At 39.3% G+C, this 12,494-nt stretch overlaps 1 protein-coding gene across 5 annotated transcripts in view; it reads right to left on the reverse strand.

Annotated features, from left to right (window-relative positions):
- Positions 1-201: 201 nt before the first annotated feature.
- The window catches only part of cfap221 (cilia and flagella associated protein 221), a 28,710-nt gene continuing 16,417 nt past the window's right edge, over positions 202-12,494 (reverse strand). For all 5 annotated transcript variants that reach the window (XM_047354898.1, XM_047354899.1, XM_047354896.1 and 2 more), the window contains exons 14-25: positions 10,869-10,964; positions 10,173-10,260; positions 9,982-10,070; positions 9,644-9,724; positions 7,178-7,285; positions 6,933-7,100; positions 6,758-6,843; positions 6,601-6,673; positions 6,364-6,458; positions 3,446-3,538; positions 3,266-3,373; positions 202-2,591 (exon numbers count right to left, since the gene is read on the reverse strand). In XM_047354898.1, the coding sequence (XP_047210854.1) occupies positions 2,501-2,591; positions 3,266-3,373; positions 3,446-3,538; positions 6,364-6,458; positions 6,601-6,673; positions 6,758-6,843; positions 6,933-7,100; positions 7,178-7,285; positions 9,644-9,724; positions 9,982-10,070; positions 10,173-10,260; positions 10,869-10,964 (1,176 nt within the window). In that variant the 3' untranslated portion in view covers positions 202-2,500. The remainder of the gene's footprint in view (positions 2,592-3,265; positions 3,374-3,445; positions 3,539-6,363; positions 6,459-6,600; positions 6,674-6,757; positions 6,844-6,932; positions 7,101-7,177; positions 7,286-9,643; positions 9,725-9,981; positions 10,071-10,172; positions 10,261-10,868; positions 10,965-12,494) is intronic.

A 12,494-nucleotide genomic window follows, 5' to 3' on the forward strand; every position in this document is an offset into this window, starting at 1 on the left:
TTTTGTACTGTTGTGTCTAAAAGAGTTCACCTCATCTATAAGTTGGGATGGAGGGAAGAGTAACAGCAGCTGTACATGGAAAAAAAACTTAAAGAGAGTGTGGCGTACAAGAGAAAACAGACCAAACATTTTTTGTAGAAATAGTAGATGTATGACTGTGAAAGAGATGCAGCGTTTCCAAAAGCATTTACAACATTTTAATTTGTTTCATTGGGTTTTTATGGGACAGGCCAACACAAACTACTGCATTATTCTATAAAACACACTTTTAAAGGTTTGTTTTTTTATAAATCTGAAATGTTCTGCATGTTCTGCATTCAGGCCTCATTACCATAAAACCCTGAAATATAATCAGCCCAGAATTCACTAAACTAACACTGCTCAGCCTGATCACATGATGTTAATGGGCAATGGTAACAGCAGCATCATGCTCTGGGGATGCTGTGTAGGCGAGGCAAGGAAAGAATTCATCAAAGAAAGCAATCAATAGGTCCATTTTAACTCTGGAGGAGCTGCAGAGATCCACAGCTCAGGGGACAACTATTGTTTTTTTAGTAGCACTTTTCTAATCCTACCAGGACTCAAAGGGCTACTAGACTTAACACCAGCAGTAGTGAAAAGGGACTGGAGATTTACTTCCTTGCCAAAAGGCACACTGACATGTGGCGGGGGTCGCATCCACAGCAGTCCGATTCATCTACTCTTCCTACTGCTTACTGAGCCACAGCCACCCTATTAGTTGCTCAGTCCAAAAATCAAATACCCTGTTAAGAGAAAATCAAAAGTCCCATTTGACATTTGCAGAAGGACACACAGCAAACATGAATGTCCTCAGGTCCGTAAAGATCAAGATACAATTTTTGGTGGGAATCTAACACTACACACCACCCTGATCACACCCTGTGTAGTGATGGTGCAGCATCATGCTGTGGGAACGCTTCTCTTCACCAGAGTCACGGAGGCTGGTCAGAATTTACGGGAAGATGGATGAGGCTAAATACAAGTCAGTCATCTAAGAAAACCTGTTAGAGGGTGCAAAAGACTTGAGACTGGGACAGAGGTTCACCTTCCGGCAGGACAATGACCAAAAAACATGCAGCTAGAGCGTAAAGCTTAGATCAAACCTAATTCATGTGAATCTAAATGAGAATCCGTGGCCAGACTTGAAAACTGCTGTTCAAACATGATCTCTATCCAGTCTGGCTGAGCTTGAGCTATTTTGCTAAGAAGAACATTTTAGTCTCTTGATGTGCAAAGGTGGCAGCGTTATATTGACTCAGGGGAGCTGAATATAAATGCACACCACATATTTCAGATTTTTATTTATAAAATTAACAAAAACAAACTAAACTTTGTGGTTCAGGAGAGTAATATATTGAAATGTGAATAGTGTCTCTATGTCCTTCAATATACTTTTGTTACTACTATTTTTATTACAGTCTGTGAGGAACATGTATCTCTATCCCTGCTGGGCTTTAGTTTTTGACCAACAAAGAAGAAAAAAAATATTTCTAAAAATTTTAATAATGAAATAAGATATTTTTCTGTCGGATTGTCCTTCGTAGCCAAAACAAGAGCATTCTTCTTTTAAAATGTAATCTGAAAGCATAGCCATAAAATTACATGCTTCTGCAGTTCTGTTTGGATCCTACCACAAGTCTAAATAATGTGACCTTTTTTTGGCTTTGTGTGTGTCTGTAGAAGGGAGTACAAACAGGCAATTCAGTGTCACCTTATTTTTCTACAGTCCACTGCCATCCGTAAGTGTACAAATATTCACTGTTAGACAAACATGCAAGCAGCTGCTTCTACCTGATAGAGGCATAGAGCTGGAGCTCCCTCTATGGGTGATAGGCGACATGTGCGCTGGATTACATCCTGGTGACTTCGCAGCTTGTCAGCTTATTTGATAATCAAATCCTGAAGTCAGCTGCTTTTTTTTTTTTTTTTTTACAACAGCATAAGTGTGAATGTTGAACTGATGTCTCTAATTAACATTAGAATAATACGCAGTCCCTGAAAATCAGAAGGCTGTAGGTCAAATTAAAAGCTGAATCTTCTCAAAACACAAAACCTCAATTAGGACTCATTGTCAGACGTACAGAGAGGGTGAAATTATTTGGCTTTCATCTGCATTTAAACCATTAACAGTCCTGTTAATATCAAAACCAAGCTGTCAGAGTTGATGTGGTGCAGCTTGTTGGAACATACTGTAGCTGTGCCTTCGCTGCACACGGATCTGAATGAAGTAGGTGGTAGGGTAACACAGTTCCAGCCTTTCTGAGAGCTCAGAAGGGAGGCTTATATGCAATTTTGAGTGGGAGAGAAGAAGCTTTACAGGTGGGCGAGAAAGTAACTAGGTTTCATTATATAGAAGTGGCAAAACAGACAAAAGAGAGTCTTGCATGCGGCTGAGTAGGATGGCTGCTGAATAATGTGCCTCCGGAGGAAAGCAGTTGTGTTTATTCCTGAAGAGGATGTGTGTGTGCAGCGGTTTTGCCTATTCAGGTTTCTCTCCTTCAAGCTGCTTCAGTCTGGCCATCAGTCTTCTTTGCATCTGGTTTATCTCAGACCTGTGGGTCACCTCCAGTCTGTAATGGAACAGCTTAAAGTCAATATTAGGAAAGTTGAAAAAATGAACTCAAAACACATAAAAACTGTAAACATCCAACGTTTTTTTAAGCTGCATTTACAAATCAAACCCATTTAGCTCTGCTATATTGCATAATGATGAAAATGTAATACATTTCTAGATCATCATTTGGTCTAGTGATGAATAAAATGTTTTTGTTTGATATTAAATAAGATTGAAACTGACATTTTAATTGCAGACGTATAAACTTAGTTTAATCATCATTTGCTCCTGAGCGTAAAACATTTACATCAATACATTAGCAGGATGTCAGAGGAAGAGAGAAGCTGGGCCGATTCTCTGCAGGATGAAACACAAAGAAAAGGTCGGCTTCACTGTTTAGACAGCGGTTAAAAATCTCAGCATATCATCCAGTGTGATGCAGCTGCCAGGAAGCTGTTTTTGAAAGGAACTCCAGCTACACGATGTGCTCATTCATTAACTTTATGCTTTGTTTATCCAGAATACTTCCCCTCCTAAAACTAAACATGTTTTCTGTTTCTTTTTTGCTAAATGTGGGTCCAATCAATCATTCTATTTATTGGCTTGAAAAGCATTTCCGTCTTGCAAATGTGAGTTCCCCAACCCTGCTGGACTGAATGTGTGTGTAATTTTGTCTGATTCTGAACTGACCTGGCTCTTATTCCTGCGGTGAGGTTGCTATTGGAGACGGGAGCTTTCTTCAGCAGGAACTCGGCTCTGATAATCTCTGGTGTCAGCTGGACCCCTGGACCTACACACCTGCACACAGTTTTACATGAATGACATGAGCCATGTCGTTGTTGTGTGTAAACAGCACAGTGAGGCACTTACGGGGACTCTGTTAGCGGTGGAAGACCGTCGGGGAGGGCGGCAAGAAGAGGAGGTGCAGAGAGAGGGAGGATATCTGTGTTGTAGTCAACGAACCTACAGGAGAGACACATACGTTGTTTTTGTTTCCCCGGAAATGAAAATAATGCTTGATCTAATGAAGATGCAAAAGCCGTTGAAGGTTGTCTAAAATCTCACATTGAACTAACATTGAAATAATGGAGATACTTCCTTTTAGGAACTGTGAGTAAATATTTAGTCTTAAACTGGTTGTATGAGCAAGAAACTCTCCTGAATAATACGGTGCTCTATGCACCTACTGGCAACTTTGTGTAATTTATGCTAAATTAGTTAATGTTTCCCTGGATCATAAATATGGTATAACAGAGATGTCATTTTTTGTCTTTCTCTCTCTTTTAAGAGAAAAAGAGATAAAAAGCATGTCATTCATACACAGATGTGTGATGATCTTGATCAATCATCCAATGAATAGAAGACAATCACTCGTTTCTACTTGTCGATGTCTACAGTCATGGCAATAATGAAAAGTTTAAAACAATTGGAGTTTATAGTTAAAGGAGGTAAAACCATCTCCAAAGCTAACTTTAAGAGAACTGCAGAAATGAGTGAACTCGTGGGGTCCCTGGGTCTCCATAGCAACTTTTAAGACACTTTCTAAATGTCCAAATCATTTTCTGTCCTACCATCACAAACGATAAACATTTATGGATTACGATAAACTGATGGACTCAATCGATAAAACTGAAAATGGGTAATAATTGGTTATTTTAGCAGGATAGTGATCCAAAGACATGGTTTAGACACAAAATGAACCATCTTCCATGGCCATCTCAGTCCCCAGACCAAAGTCCTACATAAAACCTGTGAGATAAGCTGAAGAGAAGATAGTATACTAGAGGACACAGAACTCTGGAAGATCTGGAGAGATTGTGCAACGAAGAATAGTTAATGATCACTTGTTTTTACATGCTCCAATCTTGTGAAATATTGCATGAGAAATGAAGTGCTGTCCTGAAGGCAAAAGGAGGTTGAACAAATAATTACTAGCATCCGATAACTGTGTTGACTGTGAGTCTTTTTAAAGTGACTACTCCCCCTTTAACATCGTGCTCACTATGTTGTGGCAAAATAAAGTTCAGTTGTGTAAACCTTTTCAATAATAGCTCTGACCGCAGATATGGCTGATTAACGCAAGTAGCTATTTTCTCACAGACGTTTCTATGACCTGGGTTTTTTCGTTGTCTTTCCCAGGGACCACGGAAAATGGACCGGGACATATTAATAGATCAGGGACACAAATTTTCTGATCATTGATTAAATACCACAAAATGATCAATCTGAAAAGGTAACGTATAAATTTATAAAATGCTTCAGGTACATTTATGTTACAGGAAATATTAGGGCAACAATAAATGTGGCAAAAACAATTGTTTCTTGTTTTTCTTTGTTGTACAAATATAGTCAAATGAAATGGATTTGATATATTTCTATGAAAAACACTATGCTGCAGCTGCAAAAAGATGATGTTATCACTTTTATCACACCTTTACAGAGGTGCCAACAGGTGTAAATGGTGCTGTACTGTAGGTATTTATTGCATGAAGCCATAAAATAAATGAACCCATACAGGCTGATTTCCATGTTTATCTTGCAAATCAGTGCTGTGAGCCATAAAGACAATTGCTGCTTAGCCAGGAGGTCTATTGTGCAACACAAGGAAGGTGAATTAAAAACATGCATAAGCCTAAATTACTCATTTTCACTCCGGTACTTGAATTTCCATCATGCTGGCTAAACTGTGAAGCACACGGCGTTACTATCTGGAGAGGGGTCAGAGGGAGAAAATGTTTGCACAGAAAAAGGTGCACAAGGAGAAGAGGACAAACCCGTGGTGTGTTTGCTAACACACTACATCAAATATCACTACCTTGCTGTCCTTTTAGGCTGAAGACTGAATAAATCATTATTTCTCTGTGTTTTCCTCCATACAGACTGACCTAGATTCTTTAATAGAGAGAAACACTTGAGCTGAACAACGGCACTAGAAAAAGTAGAATGATTTCATTTGGATAACTATCTCTTCTTCCATCTAGATGATCATTTATAGACTTTAACTTGTGTCTTTTCTGCTGATGCAAGAATAAATAACAGGTCTAAAAGTTGAGATTCAAACCAGAACTGCTTAAAATGCAAAAAGCTGTCCTAGCGTTCGCGCTCTGACCCCATGAATGTGTTATGAGCGCTGGTGGATATATTACAAGTAGACAATCTGACATCCAGCAGCCTGGCAGGGGGTGGAAGTTGTTTGGACTTCTCCGTTACATATTTATATGGGACAACTGTGAGGAGCTTTGTTTGCTGTAATGCTGTTTGCCAGATGATGGAGCGAAGACCGAAGCTCGTAAATGATGGGACTTTGATGGAGGATGCAGAGGGTTATAGCCTCTCTAACAGCATAAACACGAGCCCTAAAACCTGTCTGAAACATGACATGTAAGACATCTCACTTCAACAATCATTAAGATTCTATTAACTATGAAAATATTTCTAATTATAGTCATGTAAACAGGAATTCCTCTGAAAGCTGGAAGCTCGCATTGCATAAACAAAACTTTTATGACTTCAAGTGGAGCCTTGGTGTTTAGCGTGAGAAATATGCAATATTTGTTTACTTTTTACTCGCGGCCTTCAGTATTTGGTTGTCATTTTCGAATCAGAGTACAAAGTGGAAGCAGCACAACTTCATACTATGCCGTGCTTAAGCAGCCTTCCCCAGCTGCTGATCATGATTCATTTATGTCAGCTGGAAGGTAAAAGGCTTTCAACCCCAAAACGAAGAGTATAAACCGTTTCAGCTCTGCCAGCACTCAGCACACACACATATGAAACATGTGACCTACCTACGAGGGGAGCTGTTAGTGGCGAGCGGGACGGACTCGGATAATAAAGAGACTGAATCAGGGTTCCTCTGTTTCGTGATCCCGTGGACTGATCCCTGTTTATAGGAAGGAAAAAAAAGACGAATCTGAACAAACTATTTTAGACAAGAAACAGGAGCTTTTTTTCCTTTCTCTTATCCAGAGTGGTTGAAAATAAAACCATAAAAGCATAAACCGTGGACCCTGAAAGAAATATACCTCATGATGGAGAAACTCAGCGTGTGGAGTTAGTGTCATTAGGCCGGAGGTGTTGCTCTCACGGAGTGTATACCTACACAAAAAGTAATGACTGAATAAATGTCATAAGGTTTAACCAAAATAAAAGGATAATGTAAGTTTGTTAAGTTGTGTTAACCTTGGCAGAGGACAGAGGTGAAACTCCAAATCGCTCTCCAGGTACTTAGGCTGTGGTTTATAAGACTGAAGGCCCGGGGCTGGATTCTAAAACAAGATGTCAGCAAATAAATATGCAGCCAGATGTGTTTCCTGTATGAAGAAGCAGGTGACATTACAGGAAACCCCAGCCATACAAAGATTCTGAGAGGGTTTGCAGGAAAAGGCCTGATCAGAGCTTCAGGAGCACTGAAAGAGAGTCTAGCAGTCTCCTTTGCGGATACAAGCTCCTCTGCATTCTGCCCGACTTTGAGCTCCATCGTTCTGAGAAGTTTGTGCCCCTCTTCAACAGGTTCCTGCGCATCCTAAGGGGTTTTAATAAAACAAATAAGCAGGTATATTGGGTGTAATATACACTTTAATCCAGGTTCTTCATAGTTACCTGAGGTCTAGCACGAAGAGGCCTGGCCAGTGTTGTGGGAACATAGGAGTTAAATGCTTCCCAAACAGACGCAGGCCGGTAACCCATGAGCTTATAGTGCTGGGGAACCTGGATAACATCAATGATAACATGGTTAGAGTCTCTAAACAGAGAAGGGTCATCACATAAGACAGAACTTCTTAATATTTCTAGAAAGAAAACATTTTTAATTTAATATAGACATTCAGTTTTGATTAAATGCTCAGAGTTCCACTAAGCAATACATTCAAGACGAAAGCAGCACTTAGAAAGGGTAAATGAATATTTACCATCGCATTGTCTAAAATACACATATTTATTTACAATTTTCCCATAGAAATCCCTTCTGTAGTTTAGAAACACAGTACATGGCTCTGAATGCATATTGCTTTCAGCACCTCCTACCATCTGTTATCCAAACTGCTCAGCATGAACTCTTGTTTCTATAATATAGCTTTTCAGATGCACCGTCCTTCAACTTATCCGATCTCTTTCCCAGATTCTCCACACCTGCAAAAACAACATGCTGCTACATGCCTCTTTATGCTGCCTTCCTGTGTGTAAAATAAAGGATCGTTTCATAATCCATAATAATTCATGATCAACTCAATTAATTCAAGGTGCCAAATCATCACCCCTCCACCACCGTACTTAACAGTTGGCAGGAGGTGTTAGTGCTGACTTGCCATGTTTGCTGTTTTGCATTACGGCCAAACCTCTCTACTTTGGTCTCATTTCTCCAGTTGACAATGCCCCGGTAGATTTGCGGTTTATTCAAACACATCTTGGCACACCTAAGCCATGTTCTCATATTTTTCAGAGAAGCTTTCCAAACAAAAATAATATATGATGTTTAAGTCTTTTTTTTTATTGTTTACAATTAAAAACAATTAATTAAACAATTAATTGTTTTTAATTGTAAACATTTAACATGTTAACAGAGGTGTGTAGAGTCTAAGATGGAGGTCTTGGTTGTTTAATGGTCTGATCCTGGAGGGAATTTGCTCCATGTTCACTCTCGGGAACACTGGCAGGGGTCTTAAATATTCTTCACTTGTAAAAAGTATTTCGTACTGTGGAATGATGGATTTAAATAGTTTGAAGTGGCCTGTTACCCCTTTCAAAAATGATGAATAGCAATAATTACTTAGATAAGATCATTGCTGATGTCTTTCCAGGAAACCAACAAACCACTTAAGCTCCTTCTATCACAGAGATGATCAAATAATTAAGTGAATTAAGTTAGCAGCTACTTTCCCTCCTACATCCTACGTAAGGAGTAAGGATGTACTTATTTTCCCCACAATTGCAGCTGTAGGGATTGGCTCTTCAGTAAAGCAGATGTAACCATCACTGAATCCATCAGTCTACGTCCATACCTGCCTAAGGTGTAACTAGATCACAGAAAGCAATGATGTGGTACACCCTTTCAACTGGAGAACCTGGAGAAGGCCCATGCAGGTGCAGGGAGAACATGTTTTTTTCCAAACTCCGACTTGAAGCCAGAAGCTCTTTGTTGTGAGGGAACCAGGCTAAGCAGCGCACTACTGCACTGATGCTCTGAACTAATCCGCAAACATTTGTCCTCAAGTACAACAAAGGCAAACGATAATGTTTCGCTCCACGATGTTTCTATCATGTAAGAATTGATGTGAAAATGTGTACAATTTTTCATGATAGTTCAAATCTAAGTAGGACGGTTGTAACTAAATGGTCCTCAGCGTGCCAGATTAATGTTAATGGGTAATTAAATAATTAATGTGGGAAAAAAGATGATCGTTGTGAGGGATGAAAAGGTGAAGAGCTGGTAAAGGCCACCTGGAGACTCTGTGTACATGCTCTCCACAGGCAGGTTTGCGTTTCCTTCCCAGTGCTCCTCTCCACAGGGATCAATGTTAACCGCTGATGGTAAGATAATCTGAATGTGAGCGCATATGACTGTCTGTCTCTGTGAAGGACTCACAACCTGACCAGCGTGTTCATTGCCTTTAGGCAAATGTCAGCTGGAAAAAGGCTGCAGACCCTCTGCAATATAATGATGTTGTAATAAATGAATATAGGCAGGGTTCCTAAACATTTCCATGTTCATTTACGTTCCCAGACTCAAATTTCTGGAGTTCTCAGAAATTCTCTTTTAATCTATTTTGAAAAAAAAGTAAAATAGTGTTACCCTGGTCTGGCTTAAAATATGGATGGATGGATGGATGGATATAACAATGGGAAAAGGAACACAGTCTGGAATTACACATATGTTTACATACTTTTATTTATCCAGACCTGGAAACTAACAGACATTCCAGACTTCCCAGGCTGCGTAGGAACACTGCAAAGATGTTTTTCTGTGATCTTATAATTCAATTACAGTCCAACACTGCTGCTGGTTACATATCCAGTGATGTATGAGTGCACTGGGGTGTGAGAAAGCCAAGTGCTTTAGTAAGCACTGACCTGGAGCTTGAAGAAAGGAATGTGTGCTGTCACAGTCACATCAATAGGATCCACAGGCAATGCCACCAAATTCCTCCAATCCTTGAAAGATCAAGAAGATAAATGTCAGTTTTCATTCAACTCAACACTGAGGTCCAGAACTCTGCAGGGTGTCTGAAGATTTAATCGCAGCACTAGAAACCGAGCTTCTTCATTGATTCCATGGTTGGATCAATTATGTCTTCCACAGGAAGTAATGGATAAAACTTGCTTCATGTGCATTAGCCACAGTTAAATTAAAAACATATTCTAAAGGAGCACAGGGTGTCGCATTATATACAGTTTAAAGTTGATCTCACCATGGGATTGACCTCCTGGGGGAAAATGGGGAAGGATGACGGCAACACGTTGTCTACAGATACTTCAAACTCACATTTTCTGTCCTTAACTAAAAAAATAACAGAAAGGGTGACACAGCAAAGAGCAGCTTTAGGTCCAACATGTCATCATGAGGTTATTTCAGAACAGCAAAGCTGAGGATCATTCGGACCGTTCTCCACTGAGGGAACCTTCCTTATGCTCTCTGCCAGTTTCTTTAAAGAGGCCAGTCTGCGCTGCAAGCGGCACCGAATTACTACCTGGAAGGAAGAGACAAGCACAGCCTGTTACCACTTTTTCACAGTTACAGTAAGTACCAGGGAGAGATTTGAGGTTCATTCAGGACTTTTATTTTCTTTCGTTTTTTCCAAAATGAGTTCAGAATGAGGTTCAGTGGACTCAGACCAGAGCACTTGTTATTATGCTGCAAATATAAACCTTTGTGAAATTAAAAATGGCTTTCCAACATAAATAAATCACCTTAGGAAAACATTTAGACAATGCGGAGTTGCAAAGGTTTCCTTTTGCATATTTTATATTTCAGCTGAACTCAAAAAAAAAGTATAAAAGTACTGTGGCAGAGAGCAGCTAACGCGATCTGCTTATATGGTACAATAAAGAATATGCTTTCACATACATAAAAAAGAACACTAATGGACCCTTATAAAGTGTCTTAAAGACAATTATACATTCACTCTGACTGAGCTGAAGGTGACAGGGCTGCAGAGGTGCTAACCCTCTAATGAGGCAGACAGAAAATGTGATGTGCTTGGTCATCCATGTGTGCATATTCAAACATACCTGACTGATTTTTTTTCTGTCCTACAAAAAAATATTAACAAAATCACACATTTTTTTGCACATGTACCTTCCGAGCTGCCTGCTGAAACAGTGTGAGGACTCTCTGTCTCAGTTCCCAGTGAATACTGGTGTACAGCTGGAAGACTGGTTCTCCGTCTGGATCCTAGAAAGAATTGGGAAAATATTTAGGATCATCATTCACTGCAGTAGAAGAAGAGGAGGTTTCAGAACAGCTAAAGGACTTAGTCTGATCTGATTGGTCAGTTGCATTTGCCAAGGCGGGTGTTATGCACAATTCCCAATCAGTTCAAACTAGTTAAAAATAAATGTTCCTTACTACCGTGGGAATTTCAACAAAATTACAGTATTATGATGCTGAGTTAAATACTGGGGTGTAGATAAAATCAAAAAGAACATACAATGAAAAGTTTGATCATTTAGATTATCATTAAAAAGTGAATTTAGTTAAAAAAGTCAAATTGACTACATGCAGATAGATATATTTCAACAGTTTATTTCCAATAATTTTGATTATTCCGGTTTAAAGTTCAGTTAAAGTTCAGCTTCTCTCATTTATGTCCTACACAGCTGTGGGGAAGACTGCTGAGTTGACAGCTGTCCGGCAGACACCCTCCACAAAAGAAGGATGGCACTAAAGGTTATTCGTTTCAAAGGAAGCTGGCTGCTCTGAGGGCTGTATCAAAGCATATTAATGGAAAGTTGAGTGGAAGGAAAAAGTGCAGTAGAAAAATGTGCACAAGCAGCATGGGATAACCACACATTTAGGAGTACTGTAAAGTTTCTACAGTAAGTGATGATTTAAGGAGCCATGTCCTCTGGTGGCGTTGGTCCACTGTGTTTTATGTTTTAAGTCCAAGGTCAGTGCAGAGAATCTGCAGAGCACTTTGTGCTTCCCTGTGCTGATCATCGTTATGGAGATGTTGTCTCCATTTTCTAACAGGACTTGGCATCTACTTGAATAACCATGTTATCACCATGCTGGACTGGCCAGTAAACTTGACCTGACCTAAACCTCATGGAGAATCTATGGAGTATTGTCAAGAAAAAGATTAGATAAACCAGACAAGCTGAAGGACACTATCAAAGCAACACCTCAGCAGAACCACAAGCTGATATCCTCCATGCCATGCCGCATTGATGCAGTAATTAATGCCAAAGGAGCCCAGACCAAGTATTGAGTGTAAGTAGACAAGTTGACTTGGTCAACCCTTATACACTGAACCCTTACTCTGCAGAGAAACTGAAAGTGGTGTTTTTATTACCTGTAAACCATAATCATCAAAATTAACAGACATAAACATTTAAAATGTATTACTGTGTTAAAACTAATAAATGTAATACATTAGTTTTGCTTTTGCAAAACTTTTAGTTGAATTACAGAAATAAAAGGACTTTTTTGATAATACTTACATTTATTAAGGTGCACCTAATATTATTAAAAACTGTTATTCATTATGGGTTTGAGGGCAACCAGTCTGACACAAGAAACGAGGGTTGATTTAGTTTGGGGTCTTTGAAACATTTATAATTCCAGAATAAAAATATACAGTATATTTAGAATTATGTGATTATTACACACATATTACTCTCTAATTGCTCTCAAAGTGTACACGCCCTCTGTTAAAACGTCAGGAATTTGTGATCTAAAAATTAGACCATAATGACAAATTGT

This window comes from Girardinichthys multiradiatus, chromosome 24, assembly GCF_021462225.1.
Source record: "Girardinichthys multiradiatus isolate DD_20200921_A chromosome 24, DD_fGirMul_XY1, whole genome shotgun sequence".
Taxonomy (NCBI): Eukaryota; Metazoa; Chordata; class Actinopteri; order Cyprinodontiformes; family Goodeidae; genus Girardinichthys; species Girardinichthys multiradiatus.